The sequence below is a fragment of the Falco naumanni genome, chromosome 5 (genome assembly GCF_017639655.2).
Source record: "Falco naumanni isolate bFalNau1 chromosome 5, bFalNau1.pat, whole genome shotgun sequence".
Classification (NCBI taxonomy): Eukaryota; Metazoa; Chordata; class Aves; order Falconiformes; family Falconidae; genus Falco; species Falco naumanni.
The window spans coordinates 71,748,706-71,763,310 of NC_054058.1; the positions used below are offsets into that span (position 1 = coordinate 71,748,706).

The following is a 14,605-nucleotide window of genomic DNA, read 5'->3' on the forward strand; positions in this document are numbered from 1 at the left end:
CAATGGAAACTTGGCAAATTTAATACTGATACAGGAGGGTTTTCCTTTACACAGCAAAAATTAACCCATGGAGGTCACCGGGATAGAGAGAAAGCCAGGAGCCTATCAGGATTTAATATAGATGTGTACAGGGATAACGGACAGATACAAAAGACCAGCAGGGACTGGAGTCCTCCTACCTCAGGGTTCAGCTGGGTTTCCTGTAACTTGGGGAGGGGAAACGGTTCTTAAAAAAAACATATATAAAAACCTTTGCTCAGGGGGCTGGTGCACCTGGACAGCAAAGGCAACCCTGACTCGCCTTGCATACCCTGGGGTTTTAAAGTTTCATATGGGGATTTTGCGTCATGGCTTCCCGTAGTCAGGGACCAGCATCTCACCAACCCTCCATTTTGGGTCTGGTTCAGCTCTCTGGGGAGCTGGAAGGCACTTGGGACCCCTGAAGAAATAGGGGTGCACCCAGAAAAGTGGGTGTACCCTGAGGATGCTGCTGCTGCCCCATGAAGCAGGGGGGTCAGCTCATCCTGCTCTTGGTCGCAGCACCCGAGTGGAGACCGTGCCCAACCGTCACATCTTGGTGCATTATACAAAGATTAAAAAATAAAAATACAAAAAACTATTGGCACAAGTGTTTGTAAGCTCTACGTACCATCTAGCCATGGGTGGGGGTGGAGGGCGAGCGAGGGGTGTCAGCGGGTCCCAGCACCCCGGGACACAGGACAAAGCTCACCAAAATCTACCCTGACCTACATTCACCTGCTGCCTGGTACCGCTGTCCCGGGGAGACCACCCACCCCCCATTCCTACTGGTGGCAAAGGCAGCAACCCCCTTGTCCTTAAACCCCTGCAGGACCTGGGTGGTGTTTGTTCCACCGACACCCCATTTGTCTTCTCCCAGTGATGCCAGGATATCCCAAAACTGTTCTGCCAGTGTCTTGCCGGGCTGGGATGTGCACAGAGTCTAGTCTGGGCGATGTGGGAAGAAACACCATCCTCCAAGGGGAGAAATCAGCCGTGGCCGAGCCAGGGGGATGCTTGGGACTGGCCTTGGCGGGACAGGGTGGGCTTCACTGTCCCCTCGCAGGCTGCCTGTGCTGGACGAGGCTTTGGGTCTCACCCCAAGGGTCCCTGTCCCCTTGCAACATCCCTCTGGGCTTAAAAGTCCGAATCGGCGTCCAGCAGCTCTGCTTCTACCAAGTTGGTCCGAGAGTGGATGGGGGCCAAGACAGCCCGTTGGCCCTGAGTCCTCGTTCCCCTGCCGTGGGGCAGTGTGCCAGGGTTGGGGGGCCAGAACGGACCCCCATTGTGCTGCTGGCACCTGCTGCTGGGGCCGGGACTCTCCTCCTCTGGGGATCCACTCTCAGGGCAGAAGGGGTTGCTGATGAGGTGGAAGACATTGGCTCTGCGGCAGCCATCCCATGGCCTCCCAGCAAAGGTGGCTTCAGGCTGGCTGGGCGGGAGCCCCGGGAGGATGTCAGGGGCGAAGGCGACCAGGCAGGACTGGGGGGGCAGCCGGGGCAAGTGAGGGATGGTGCTGGGGGCCAGAGGGGCTATGGAGGCCCCCAGGCAGTGCTCAGGGCCTGGGCACACCTCCTTCTTCTTCTTCCTCCGCTTCTTCTTGCGGCTGCTGCGCTTCTGCAGCTCAGGAGATACATCAGCCTCCACCACCCAGAGGCTGGCTCTCTCCTCCGGCGGCACTGCAGGACACAACGGGACAGATGAGAGCAGCCACATCCTGCCCTGTACCTCCCCACCAGCCCCAGCCCTCTGGCTCTGCCAGCCCACACATCCCCAACACCCCTCAGCCTGGTTCGTTCCCCCAAGAGATGGGCCACGCGGTCCCCAAGAACTTGCCAGGCGTCGCCACAGGCGTCACAGAGATGTCCTGGGGCAGGATAGCCCCTCTCCTGGCCACCATCTTGGCAACGTGCTGGGCCCACGCCGAGGACACATCAGCAGACGGCTCATTGATATCAAATGCTAAGCCAGCTGCAAGAAGAGGGGAGCCCGGTCAAGGGCAGGGACTTTAGGGGCCCGGGGTGCCGCCGAGATGACCCCCTGCCACGGATACATACCTACAGGGCCGTCGTGTGAGACTGTGTGCATGCTGAATGACAACTCCTGGCCTGGGTCACGCAGCAGCTCCTTGCGCTTGGAGAAGGCCTTCGCAATCATCTTGCTCTTCTTGATCCTCTTGGGCTGGTCATCACTCTGCCCAGTCAGCCTGGGGACATGGCGGCTTAGAGCAGGAACACAGGGTGGCCCAGGCACGGGGACACACAACCCCAGGCATCACAGCTGGGGGCAAAGGGACCCTCCCCATCTCCCTTTCCCCCTCTGGACAGGGACACCAAGGGCTGGGGACTGCGCTGGATGGCACCCCTGGGGATGGAAATGTCCAACAACGGGATGTGAGACACCCACAAAGTGGGAGAAGCCACTCCATTCCTGAACCACTGTCTGCTGTGAGCCCACAACCCATTGAGCTGATGGACAAAAGTCTGGGAATGACCTCCAACATCTCAGGATGTTGGATGGGGCAGGAAGGGCCACACACAGCTGTGGTGACATCCTCGGGGTCCCACCTGCACCAGGTGCGTTTCCAGATGAGCAGGGTGGCCTTGGTCCAGACCCAGGTGCTCATGGAGACCCCGGTGCCAAACATGGCAAAGAGATTGATCTTCTCCACCAGCAAGCTTGGCCGGTTCTTGATCTCACAGTCTGGGATGGGTTTGTTGGTCTGCGTGGCAATGGTCACATTGGCTTCGCACCTATGGGGACAGACATAGGACAGTGGCCATAAGGAGGAGGGCACCAAGGATGCCCCACAGCTCTACACAGTGGAGATGCGGTGGCAGTGCTGGTGGGAAACTTGAGGGTCTCCACCCTCCAATGTCCCCTGCTAAACACGAGGTGCCAGGACACTGCAAACATCCTGCTCGCTCTCCCATCCCTGTCCCACTCACAGGACATATTCCCGAAAGCTGCGCTCCCACTCTGCCTGGTTGAAGAAGTCGTAGAAGTGGCAGCCAAAAGTGATGAAGACGAAGCCAAAGGCCAAGAAGCCAAAGATGCCTGGAAGAGAAGCAGGACATCCCTGGTTTAGCCTGACCCCAGCAACACTAGGACAAAGATGTTGCACCAGCATCATCACTACAGCTTTGTCCCCACTGCAGCCACCCCTGGGAAGGTGGGGCTGTCTGGGTTCTGGGGACAAAAAGTCCCCATTCCCACTCAAATTCCCAGAGAAGTGGTGCCAATGGAGCCCTGCTTACCCAGCCGCAGCATGGTCTCATTGATCTTGCTGGCCGCCTTCTCACTCAGCAGCCCGGGATGGTTGCTCTTGATGGAGAAGAGCGTCATAACCCCTGTAGTGGAAGGATGAGGTAGTCAGGGTGAGGGGGACACCCACAGTGCCCCTGTCCCCATGCTGGGATAAGCCCACACCTACCCCGGATGAGGAAATAGCCCCCTACAATGAGGACAAGCCCAATGGGTGCCAGGACGAAGCCAGCCCGGTAGTGGTAGTTCTTGTACCCCACAAAGCAGATGCCGCTGACAGAGTCACCATCCACCTGTGGCAGAGATAGGGACAGAGGAGCTCAGCCAGCTGTAGCCACCCCTCCCTATGCACATCATCCTGGCAGGGAATTGCTGGGACATGGTATCAGGGTCCTGTTACCTGTGCCACAGCCAGGATGGCAACAGTGAGGACGAAGGGGATGGACCAGGTGATGAGGTGGAAGTAGGAGGTCTTGCCCAGCAGCGGCTGGTAGGTGGTGCCCAGCGCCTTGAAGGAGGTGTGCCAAGCATAGGTCAGCATGACGAACCAGATGACACCCGACATCAGCGAGTAGTAAACGATGACAAAGATGATGACGCAGGAGAGCGTCTCGTTGGAGCTACGTGGGGGGAGGCGAGACAGAAGTGTCACCAACCTCCACCAAGGGGACAAGGAGGAAGGGGGTCTCTCTTGCCCCAAGAGTGGAGCATCCTCCATGCTCCCAAGAGGCCAGGAAACCCCCAAGAGTCCTCCTTGGTCCCAGGGACACCTCTTGGCACGTGGCCATGGTGGGATGGTGACAAAGGTGACACGTACGTGGGTTCTCCCAGCCGCATGGTGCCATCAGCCCGGCACACGATCTCATTGCGAGCACCATCCATGAACTGCGCCAACCAGCCGATGCTGCCGACGAAGAAGCAAGCGTTGACATAGAAGAGGATAACGGCAGGGTAACGGTTGGAGTTCCTCCAGTCAGCGACGAATGTGGCCTGGTGGAGGTGGAGGAGTAAGGGACAGCTTGGTGCCCAGTCCCCTTTTGGGGACACCTCCCCATGTTCCCCCGCATCTCACCAGGGTGAAGAAGGTGCAGAAGATGGTGACAGAGCTGAAGGCAGCGATGTAGACATGCATTTCACGGTGCTCCTTCTCAGTGAAGAGTGGATTCTGGCACTGGATGCCGCAACCCTCCACATCCTCATACCAACTCTTGGGGTTGTCTGTCCGCACCAGTGGTGCCTCACACTGTCCTGAGCTATTGAACTTGATGTTCTGCACCTCATTCTACCAGAGGAGAAACAAGGCTGTGAGGAGGAGGAGGCAGCACCCCTATGGTGAAGGCTGTGCTGCCAGGGTGGACATCAGTCCCCCATGGAGGGATGGGGACAGCTGGCGTTTTCTCACTCCCGCTGCCCTGTGGGGATGCGGAACCCATGGCAACACAGTGGGGCATCCCCCCTTCCCCATGTCCTCCCCGCCGTACCGGGCATCCCTCAGGGAAGCGATCAGGCGTGCACTTGAGGAAGTCGGGCCAGCCACGCTCACGCTCCACGATGGTGCAGGGGGCTCGGGTGGCCTGGCAGAGGGTCTGGCTGGGCAGCTCCACCTGGCCATCCTCACACTTAGGCATGTAGACAGCACAGAGCAGGGGCTGGATGACGTCCCAGCAGCGTGGGGCATTGCGCAGGCCTGTGGGGACAGTGCCATCACCGGACCCGGCTCATGCCATTCCCCCAGCGTGTGGCCGCATGGGGATGTGGGGCGCGATGGGATGGGGCAGAGCCCAGCAGCAGCAGCTGGGAGCACCAGCACCATCCACCCATTAGCTCGGTGCAGGCAGTGCCCAGATCCTTCTATAATGCCTCTGGGGCACCGTACCAAACACCAGGTGCTACCCCGCTCCACTGCCGTAAGGGACTCAGCCCCGGTCCCCTGCTATACTGCTCTCTCTCTGTGCTGTACCCAACCCCAGGCCCCCTGCTATACTACACCCATCCCTGCTTCCCTGTCATACAGCTATCTATACTGTACCCATCCACGATCCGCTGCTATACTGCTCCCCCTCTATACTGTACTCCCCCTATACTGTCCTGTGCTCCCTCTGTGCCCATCCCCAGTCCCCCTCCCCTCTATAACATACCCTGTCTTCCACTACACTACTGCCCTCATGCCTGGCCTCCTACTGTGCTTCACTACCCATCACTGTACCCATCACCAGTCCGCTGCTATACTGCTCCCTCTCTATACTGTACCCATCTCTTGTCCTCTGCTATATTGCTCCATTCTACACTTTATGTGTCTCCTGTCCCCTACTATCCTGCTCCCCCTCTACACTGTACCCAACCCCAGGCCCCCACTATACTGCTCCCCTCTATACTGTACTCATCTCCACTCCCCAGCTATACAGTTTTCCAAACTCTACCGACCCCCAGACCGCTGCTATACGGCTTCCCTCTATACCGCACCCACCCCCAGGCCCCCACCATACTGCTGCCCCTCCACACCGCGCTCAAGCCCCCTCGATACCGCACCCACCCCTGCCCGCCCCCACAGCGCTCCCCGGCGCCCCGCGCCCCTCCCCCCGCCGCCAGCGCACGTCCCGGGCCTTTCCCAGGCTCCCGCCCGTGCCCCCCTCCCCCGCCCCGCTATACCGCGGGACCTCCCGACCCGTCCGTACCTGACCAGAGCAGGAGCTTTCCGTGAGCCTCCTCCTGCGAGGCGGAGTCGGCGGCCAGCAGCGTGGAGGTGGCGGCGTAGGGCAGCGCCGAGCCCAGGCAGGCGCCGTAACGGAGCCGTTCGCAGGGCGCGGGGCGGCGGCAGCGCTCGGGAACGGCCGAGGCGTTGAGGAACGGGGCGGCGGGGCAGCGGCGGCCACCCAGCGCCAGCGCCATGCCCAGCGCCAGCGCCCACCGCCACCCGCCGCCCTGCGCCGCCATCCCGGCCCGCACCGGCGCTAGGCGGGCGGCCCGGCCCCGGCCCCCGCCATGCCCCGACGCCCTTTGTTGAGCTCGCCGGGAGCGGAGCAGGGCCGCTCCTCCTCCTCCTCCTTCTCCTCCCTCGTCCTCAGCGCGGCCCGGCCCGGCCCGCCTCGGCCCCGCGCCCCCCGCCGGGGCGGGCTGAGGAGGGGTGGGCGGTGGGAAGGGGGCACAGCCCGCTTTTGATGGAAAAAGTGGCTTTTCGTGAGGAAAAAGTTACTTTTTTTTGGAGTGGGCGGGGAGGGGACGAGTTTTTGAGGAGGAAAGCGGGTTGCTGAGGAGGGGGATCGCGCGGAGGGAGGAGGGAAGAGGGTGGTTCTCCCGAGGGGGGGCTGCGGGAGGCGGGGGGGGAAGCGTTGGGTTTTGTGAGGGGAAAGTTGGGTTTGGGTAGGGAGAAGTGGCTTTTGGGAGGGGAAATGTTGCTTTGGAAGGGGAGGAGTCGCTTTTTGGAAGAGAAAGTTTGGGTTTCTTCGGCGAGAAGCTAGATTCGGGTGGAGAGAGGAGAGGGCTTTGGGAGGGGGAGGTCCGTTTTCAGGGGGGTAAGTCGCTTTTTGAGGTAGTGAAGTCGGTTTTGGGGAGGATAAAAGTTGTTTTGGGGAGCAAGAAGTTACTTTGGGGGTAAAGTTGCTTTTTTGGATAGAGAAGTCACTTCTAGAGGAGAGAAGTTTTTTAGGGAGTTAAATCGCTGTTAGTGGAGGAAGTTTGGATTCGCAGGGCGGGGAGGGGGGGGAGTCACTTTTTGGGAAGGAAACTCGCTTTTTGGAGGCAAAAAGTTGCCTTTGGGGAAAGGAAGCCACTTTTGGGGAACAGAAGTTGCTTTTTGGGGACAAAAGGTACTATGGGAAAGAGAAATTTCTTTTTTAGGCAGAAGGCCACTTGGGGGGGCAGAGATAACTTTTGGGGGAGTAAAAGTAATTTTTTGGAGGAGAAAAGTTGCCTTTGGGGAAAAGAAACCACTTTTTGGGGCAGAAAAGTCAGTTTTGGGGGAGAAAATGCACTTTTTCAGGACAAAGGACACTATTGGGAGAAAAAAAGTTCCTTTTTGCAGATAAAAGTCACATGGGGAGTTACTTTTAGGGGAAGAAAAGTCACTTTTTTGGGGACAAGAGTCACTTTGGGGGGGAGAAAAGTTGCTTTTTGGGGAGAAAAGTAACTTTTCACAGAGAAGTCACTTTGGAGACAAAGTTTTGAAGGGGAGAAGCCATTCTTTAGGAGAGCAGCAACTTTTTGGAGATAACTTGCTTTTGGGGGGAGAAGTAGCTCTTTGGAGGATAAATTTTTTGGGAAAAAGTAACTTTTCAGGGGAGGAGAAGTCACTTTTTGTGGAAAAGTATTATTCTTTGGAGAAGTAATCACTTTTGGGGGAGAGAAATTGCTTTTGGGTGACCAGCCACATTTTAGCAGGGGCTGAGGTAGCTTTTGCAGGGAAGATAAACTGCTTTGTTGGGGAGAAAAGTTGCTGGGGGGGGGGGGGGGGGGGGGGGGGGGAAGCTTTTTCAGAAGTTACTTCTCTGGGTGAGAAGTCTCTTCTTGGGGGAGGCAATGTCACTTTGGGGGGCATTGTAGGGACAGTTTTGGGGGCATTTTCCCAGAGCACCCAGCTGATGGATGCCAGAGGGGATCACGGGCAGCTGGGAGCTGGCCCTTGGCTAACGCTGGTGCAGTATCAGGCCCGTGCAGCCACTCAGTCCCCAAGAGCCTCACACCACCTTGGGCAAAAGCCAAAGGGGGGGGGGGGGGGGCGCGCAGAGTGGCCAAATTCAGTGCAGGGAGGTGACAGAAGGGCACAGACCTGCTGGGCCCTGGCCTGCTTCGGTGCTTCCCATCCTCACACAAAGGGCCAGGCACCGGGCCACATCCCAACTCCCTCTGCAGTGGGGCAGCGCAGGGGGACCACCCAGCCCGAGGAGAAGAAGAAACAAAAAAACACAACAAAAATAACTCTACCCACAGTTTTTGACAGCTCCAAAAGCAACAGCAAAGCTGGGGCCCACAATGCTGTGGTGGGATGGGGAGGGAAGCAGCAGCACATTCCCCCCTCCCACCAGCACCCCAAAATTTTGCAGGCTTTTCCCAGGGGCAGGCAGAATAGGTGGGGATTTAGGTTCCCTCCTGCCCAGAGTCACCCCGTTTGGAGCAGGGCAGCAAGCACCTCTCCAAGCTTGCATTGCTGGGGCGGGTGGGGGTGTTCTCTGCTGTCTACTAGTGGGTTGTGCTGCCCTCACCCCATTCACCCCCCGATTTGGAGCCCCACAGGTGACCCCCACCAGCATAATACTGTTGAGATGATGGAGGCACTGCACAGGAAGGGGCTGGCATCCACTCTGTCCCCACCAAGCCACCCCCACAGCCATGGCATTGTTCCCCTGTGGCCTGTGTGTCCCCCACACTGTGACTGAGCAGCCCCCCCACAGAGCCCAGAAGGTCTGGCCTCATCTCTTTATTCTCTGTGAAAGCAAAGGGAAGCATCACGGCCCAGCACTGACCCCTCAAGAGGGGACACAGGGCTGTGCCTGTCCCCCCCTCCTCAGCGCAGGGCTCAGCACCCTGTGGAGAGGTTTGAGCCCCCTGGAGCAGGGACAAGCCCCTTGCCCTTGGCTAACAAAGCACCCATGGGTGAGCCCTGGGCAGGGCATCCTGTTTCTTCTTCCAGGCACTCACTGGCAACAGCTCCTGCTCTGGGCCAGCGAGCAAGGAGGCCCTTGGATGTCCTCCCCAGGTTGCACAAGGACAGAGCTGAGAGGGTTTGTGGCACCTAGCGATGCGGGGAATGTCCCCAGTTCTCAAGTCCCAGGCAAAGGCAGCTCAGTGCACAGACAGACAGACAAACTCCCACCTCCAGCACAAGAGGAGGCGGGAAGCACGGCCAAGTGCAAACCTGCTTCACACACGGCCTGCACACCAGCTCTCAGTCCCCCAGGAAGGACAGACAGACAGACAGATGGACAGCAGTTCACCGGGCACAGAAGCACAGCACATCCCAGCCTAGCCCGGCACCAGCTGCTGACAGCACAGAGTCCCCGGTGTCACAGCAGCCACCGCACTTGAATCCAGGTATCCACAGCCTGCTCCAACCTCCCTCTGCTCCAGTAAAGCCTCTTTGGCTCTTCTTACAGATCCGGGGTTTGGAAAATCATTCTTGAGGTGCCGACTCCACAAGCCAGCACCACACCGCAGGGATGGGTACCAGGGCTCAGTACCAGGGGTCGGCCCGGTGCTGCTGGTTGTAGAACTGCAGCTTGATCTGGTCTCTGATCTGGCTGATGAGGATCTGAGCCAGCAGGATGCCCACCAGCTGGAGGGGGAGGAGGAAGAAGGGAGGAGGAAGAAGGGAGGGCTGAGGAATGCCAGGCAGTGCAACCCCTCTGTCCTATGAGCAGGTTACACAGCTCCAGGCGAGGATGTGCCCAACCTTAACACTGCTCCCCCTACCCCAAATCCTGCCCAGCCTCCCCAAGGCTGCAATTAAGATGTATTGCATCATTAAGGCAACTCCCAAGCAACACAGAGAGCAAAGCAAAGCTGCAACATGGTCCCTTCTTGCACGTCCACCACCACGTACCTGGGGGACAGCCAGCCCCAGGGCGATGCCCCCCAGCAGGAAGAGGTTGCTGTGGATCCAGTTGACCAGCTTGTCGATACAACCATTGGTGTAGATGAAGGTGCTGGCTTCCAGGTAGCTCATGGCCTGCATGCCCTGCCCACACATGGTGTTGATGACAACCTGGGATAGGAGAGACAGGACACAGAGGGGCTGGGGACAAAACGGGCCAGAGTGGGGGTCCCTGCCTCTTGGGGGGCAGCCGTAGGGCAAGTGGGAGCTCTGCCCTTCACCTTGATGCCAGTCAGGGTGTCTCCTGCCTGTGGGCCAGCCCACCTGTGCTGTCCCCAGCCACATCCCTCCAGCACTGAGCTCCCACAACAACCCCAGACCCCTAAAGGGACAATACCCAGCAGCGGCAGGTTCCCTGCCAGCCTGCAAAAAGCCACCACCACACAGGGAAATTCACCCTGACCCCACCATGGCATCAACAAACCCGGGGACCACCCACTGGTGGTGGGTCCTCTCTCCTGGGGAGGGGGCTTCAGGCTCAGCACAGCCCCCAGGGATGGGAGAAGAGACGTGGAGTAGGAGGTCCCCGGGCAACACCTGGGTTTCCCGAGGACAAGGATGTCATCCTCACCTCGCTGGTGTCCCGCAGGCAGCAGGAGAAAGGGACAGAGCAGCGCTCCCGGCTAGGGTTGGTGGCAGTGCAGTTGAAGTACATGTTCTGGGACCAGTCCTTGTAGGAGACACCACCGCAGCAGCTGAACTGCAGGGAAGGGTGTGGGGTGCTCAGCGGGGACTGGAACAGCAGGACAACGGGGCACAGGACTGCAGACCTCATGGACAGCAAGCGATGGCTCTCCCAAGCCCACCTACGCCCAGCTTGCCCCATCACTGCTGTCTTTAGGGACAAGCAACCCGCTCCCAGCAGTTTTACTAGGCCCTATATAAACACGGGCTCCAACTGAAACACTGAGGGGTGTTTCCCCTTGCCCCCCCCTTTTTCACCCAGCTCTCTCCAACCTCTGCCTGTCTGCATGGCTTCACCATGAATGTCAAATTCTCGTGGAGGAGCCACCCAACATCCTCAGCCTGGGGAGCCCCACAGATTTAAGCCTAAGCCACAAGCAGGAACACATCCTCATCTGTCAGAGGGAGAGCCCAACACCCCCACCCACCTCCTTCTGCCCGAAGTCGATGAGGTTTTGCAGGTCCAGGTCATCCCGGTAATGCACGATGGCACCATTGATGATCTCACTGACCTTCCCACGCGCCTGCAGGGCAGGCAGCCGGAGGACATCAGCAAGGTTGTCACCCAAAAAGACAGGCTTGGGGGTCATCCTGCCCCCCAACACTCCCCACCCTGGCAGTACCTTATCGGAGAAGATGAAGCCCAGCACACCAACTGCCAGTTGCAGGAGGAAGATGATGGTCAGGCAGACAGAGAACTGCAGGCGAGAGGAGCATGATAGCCGGAGGGCTGCGTGCTGAGGGCCTGCGGGGAAGCACCCGCCATCCCTGGGGACTCACCGTCTGCAGCAGGCAGATGTTCTCCCGCAAGGAGCCAATGCAGCCACAGAAGGTAATGAGGAAGATGAGGACACCGACCACGATGAGCAGGATGGCAGGATCCACTGCCAGGCAGGCCATCGCCGCCTCTGCTGCAGGAAGCCATCACCGGCAGCCCCCCAGCCACTGGCAGCCCCCTGTCCACTCCCCCAGTACTACAGATCCCCCGGGATCCTGAATCCCGCTCCCCTGAGGGGACACATCCCCACCGTGGTGCTGGCTCCCCCAGCCAGGCAGGGGAGCACCGAGGAACCTTGCCATGTCTGTGTCCCCCCACACTGAGCCCCCCAACCTCACCTGCATGCTTCAGCAGCCGGGCGTAGACCCCCACTGCCACCATCGCCATCGAGATCATCTGCAGAGCATGACAGGGGGGTTGTGAGCCCCCCTAGGCACCACCCCCCTCCTGCACTGGGGGTCCTGGCTGCAGTCCCCCTGGAGTCAGGGCTACAAACAGGGCCCCAGAGCTGCACCCGCTGCCTCAGTTTCCCCTCAGCACCCTCAAAACACACCCAACTCATGGAGGGGACAGAGCCCATCACAAGGGGCCCTGGCATGTCCTCCCCCTCACATGGAGGTCACCCCAGTCCCCAACAGCCCTCCCCCACTCCGGGGGCCTGGACCCAGGGATGCAGTTTGTCAGAAGCAAGAAACTTCCTCAAAAAATACGTTTTCAAACATGGAAACATCCCACAAAAAAATGCCAACTCTTAGAACACCCCCCAAGACCTTATCCCCCCCCCCTCCCCCCACCCCAAAACATTAAAAAAAATACAGAAAGACCCCAAAACATGGAAAACCGTGTGGCATCCCCAGAGGTGGCTGAGTCCCCTGTCACCATGCTGGGGGGGGGGAAGCGCTGCCTGTGTGGGGCCAGGATGGGGCCCAAAGGATGTTGCTTGGGTGGCGATGGCACCTGGTAGGTGGGTCCCCTGGGGGGGCCTGGTCCCACACCCCCACTGCATGTCACCCCTGCGCTCGGGGGGCTCCTGGTGGCCCTGTCTTGGCCGTGGGGACACATCCCCCCCAAACTGCTGTGTCACCCCAAAGGGTGGGGAAAGCAACGGGGGCAGGGGGGCACTCATGAGTGACACCACGAGCAAAGGGGACCCCAAAAACCCTCGGAGGAGGGGGGCACCCAGCCTCCTCCCCCCAGCGACAAGGGGGCGTCCCGGGGACTGGGGGGTCCCGGGGGGGTCCCGGTAGGGTCCCGGGGAATGGGGGGCAGGGATTCCTGTGGGGTCCAGGGGTGGGGACAGTCTGGGGTCCCCGGTGAGCCCCAGGGATGGGAAGGGTCCCGCGCCGCCAGCACTCACCCAGAAGAGCATGTTAAAGAAGAAGAGCACGTACTTCACCAGAGGGCTCACGAAGGTGAAATCGTCCCCGTAGGGCCCGGGGCCGCCCACCGCCCGCCTCGCCATGACCGGGCCGGGCCGGGCCGAGCCGCTCACTGGGGCGACAGACCCCACTTGCAGCCGCCAGCGCAGCTGAGCCGGGCAGCGTCCCGCCCCTTCCCTTTACCGCCCGCTCATTGGGCCGTCTGGCCTATCCTTCCTTCCCATTGGTTGCTCACCCTGTCGCTCGTTTTCTCCCCTCCGAGCGCAGGGTGTCGCCGCCGCACCTGTTCGCGGCGCCCCCGGGCTTAAAGGGCAGCGGACCCTGTTTATCAGTCGCGTGATGGGCCAGGTGGGTCCCCAGCCCTTCCCGGCTGACCCCGCAGTCCCACCTTCCCCAAAACTGCCCCAGTCGTGCTGTCCTGCCCCTGAGAGCCCCAGCCCTCCGGCGAGGAGTAGATGCATTTTGTAATTATAGTTATAATTGCAATTTATAATTTATTTCTTCAGTGACAGCCCTCGGGAAGGACGCAAGGAGACAACTGGGATGCAGGAGAGCCCTCATCCCTGAAACGCACCCAGCTGGGGAGATTCGGGGTTTACTTGAAAGGGTGTGACCAAGTCTCTGACCCCAAATTTACAGAAATCACCCCAAAACTGGCAGCGCCAACTCTCTGTCTCCAGCAGCCTCAGCGACATGGGGAAGCACGAGCCCAAAATGTGGTAATTCCCCTTACTGCTGCTAACATCAGCGATCAGTGTAAAAAACAGGAAGCGTTGGTGGATGTCTTTGTTTCCCTTTATTTTTGGGGGTCCAGTGTGAAGCCAGGGAGGAGGATGAGGATGGATCCTTCCTCCATCACAGCACTCTGCTTCATCCCCTCCATGCTTAATTTGCTCACCTTGTTTACATTAATTACAGGCTCAGCCCAGGACACAAGGAAGCAGCGGGTCCCTTCCCGAACCAGATCCAAGCCTCAAATCCCATTTTTTGCTGATTTTTGGCAAATTGTGCATTTTTTTGCATCACCCTTGCAGTTTTCACAGCTGGTGTGGGCAAAGGCAAGATCTGTCACCTTGTCCCATCACCATGGCATGGCTGTGCCACTGCAGGGACGGGTCCCCTTTGATTGGAAGGAGCACTGCAATGCAGTTATTATTATATTTATAATTATATTTATTATTGTATTTATAATTATTTATCTTCTAGGCCAGGGTTCATCAAGGCTGGAAAGCCCCAGGGAGCAGCTGCTGGCATCAGCACAGCCCTTCCTGAAACAAGATGAGAACTTCAGGCAGAAGAACTGAAACCAAAAATCCCTTTCTTGCTTTTAGGGTCACCAAGGTGCCACCACAGCGATAGCACCCAGCCTGTGTCACTGAGGAGCCACTACCCAGCCATGATGCAAGTCTTACCACCCAAAGAGGCATGTGCTTTGGGTGCTGCTGGAAGAAGCCCCCAAGGCCCCAAAACCCCACGGTTGATGCCTGTGGGTCTCTGGAGAGTCTCCTCAGGCAAGCCATGAGGTCTTGGTGGGGTTGAATGCTCCCTGGTCTGACAGAAGGGCTTCTTCCCCAGCAATGAAGATGAAGGTTCATGGATACAGCATCCTGCTGTCAGATCTACACATTGGTCAGTCAGACCTGTATGTTCCCCCAACAGATCTACATGTCTCCTATCAGTTCTACGTGTCCATCCATCAGATCTACATGTCCAGCCATCAGATCTGTGTACCCCCAACAGATCTGTGTGTCTCCCAACAGATCTATGTGTCTACTCACCAGATCTGTGTGTCCTCCCACAGATGTACATCCACCTGTCATGTCCCACCAAGGAGGGAGAAGTGACTCAGATTTGCTGATTCTTTTGGTTGGAAGAGGGTATGCACAACACCTGAGG

General features: G+C 58.7%; 2 protein-coding genes across 3 annotated transcripts; both read right to left on the reverse strand.

Moving 5' to 3' along the window:
* On the reverse strand, positions 1 to 6,523 carry SMO (smoothened, frizzled class receptor). Its single transcript, XM_040596141.1, has 12 exons — positions 5,958 to 6,523; positions 4,764 to 4,969; positions 4,355 to 4,564; positions 4,100 to 4,272; positions 3,683 to 3,902; positions 3,452 to 3,575; positions 3,276 to 3,368; positions 2,967 to 3,075; positions 2,586 to 2,771; positions 2,076 to 2,224; positions 1,855 to 1,989; positions 1 to 1,697 (listed from the first exon to the last, which is right to left on the reverse strand). The coding sequence occupies exons 1-12, from the start codon at positions 6,214 to 6,216 to the stop codon at positions 1,156 to 1,158; spliced, it is 2,406 nt and encodes an 801-aa protein (XP_040452075.1). The 5' UTR covers positions 6,217 to 6,523; the 3' UTR covers positions 1 to 1,155.
* A 2,157-nt stretch (positions 6,524 to 8,680) lies between these two features.
* On the reverse strand, positions 8,681 to 12,870 carry TSPAN33 (tetraspanin 33). Of its 2 annotated transcripts, none has more exons than XM_040596143.1 (8): positions 12,688 to 12,870; positions 11,669 to 11,726; positions 11,333 to 11,460; positions 11,176 to 11,250; positions 10,981 to 11,076; positions 10,440 to 10,568; positions 9,818 to 9,979; positions 8,681 to 9,550 (listed from the first exon to the last, which is right to left on the reverse strand). In XM_040596143.1, exons 1-8 carry the CDS (start codon positions 12,790 to 12,792, stop codon positions 9,449 to 9,451), a joined length of 855 nt encoding a protein of 284 aa, XP_040452077.1. In that variant the 5' UTR covers positions 12,793 to 12,870; the 3' UTR covers positions 8,681 to 9,448. The 2 variants fall into 2 exon arrangements, with proteins under 2 accessions (XP_040452077.1, XP_040452076.1); XM_040596142.1 differs by having other exon boundaries at positions 11,333 to 11,463.
* Positions 12,871 to 14,605: the final 1,735 nt, after the last annotated feature.

What these genes read in the sequence shown, in the direction of transcription:
- SMO (XM_040596141.1), bottom strand. Translation starts at nt 6,216, where the DNA reads ATGGCGGCGCAGGGCGGCGGGTGGCGGTGGGCGCTGGCGCTGGGCATG. An exon ending in GCTTCCCTGAGGGATGCCCG is followed by an intron (nt 4,565 to 4,763) that starts GTACGGCGGGGA and finishes CTCCTCTGGTAG; the next exon opens with AATGAGGTGCAGAACATCAA. An exon ending in AGCTTTCGGGAATATGTCCT is followed by an intron (nt 2,772 to 2,966) that starts GTGAGTGGGACA and finishes CTGTCCCCATAG; the next exon opens with GTGCGAAGCCAATGTGACCA.
- TSPAN33 (XM_040596142.1), bottom strand. Translation starts at nt 12,792, where the DNA reads ATGGCGAGGCGGGCGGTGGGCGGCCCCGGGCCCTACGGGGACGATTTC. An exon ending in CCGGCTGCTGAAGCATGCAG is followed by an intron (nt 11,464 to 11,668) that starts GTGAGGTTGGGG and finishes GGCTTCCTGCAG; the next exon opens with CAGAGGCGGCGATGGCCTGC. An exon ending in TGGGGCTGGCTGTCCCCCAG is followed by an intron (nt 9,551 to 9,817) that starts GTACGTGGTGGT and finishes CTCCCCCTCCAG; the next exon opens with CTGGTGGGCATCCTGCTGGC.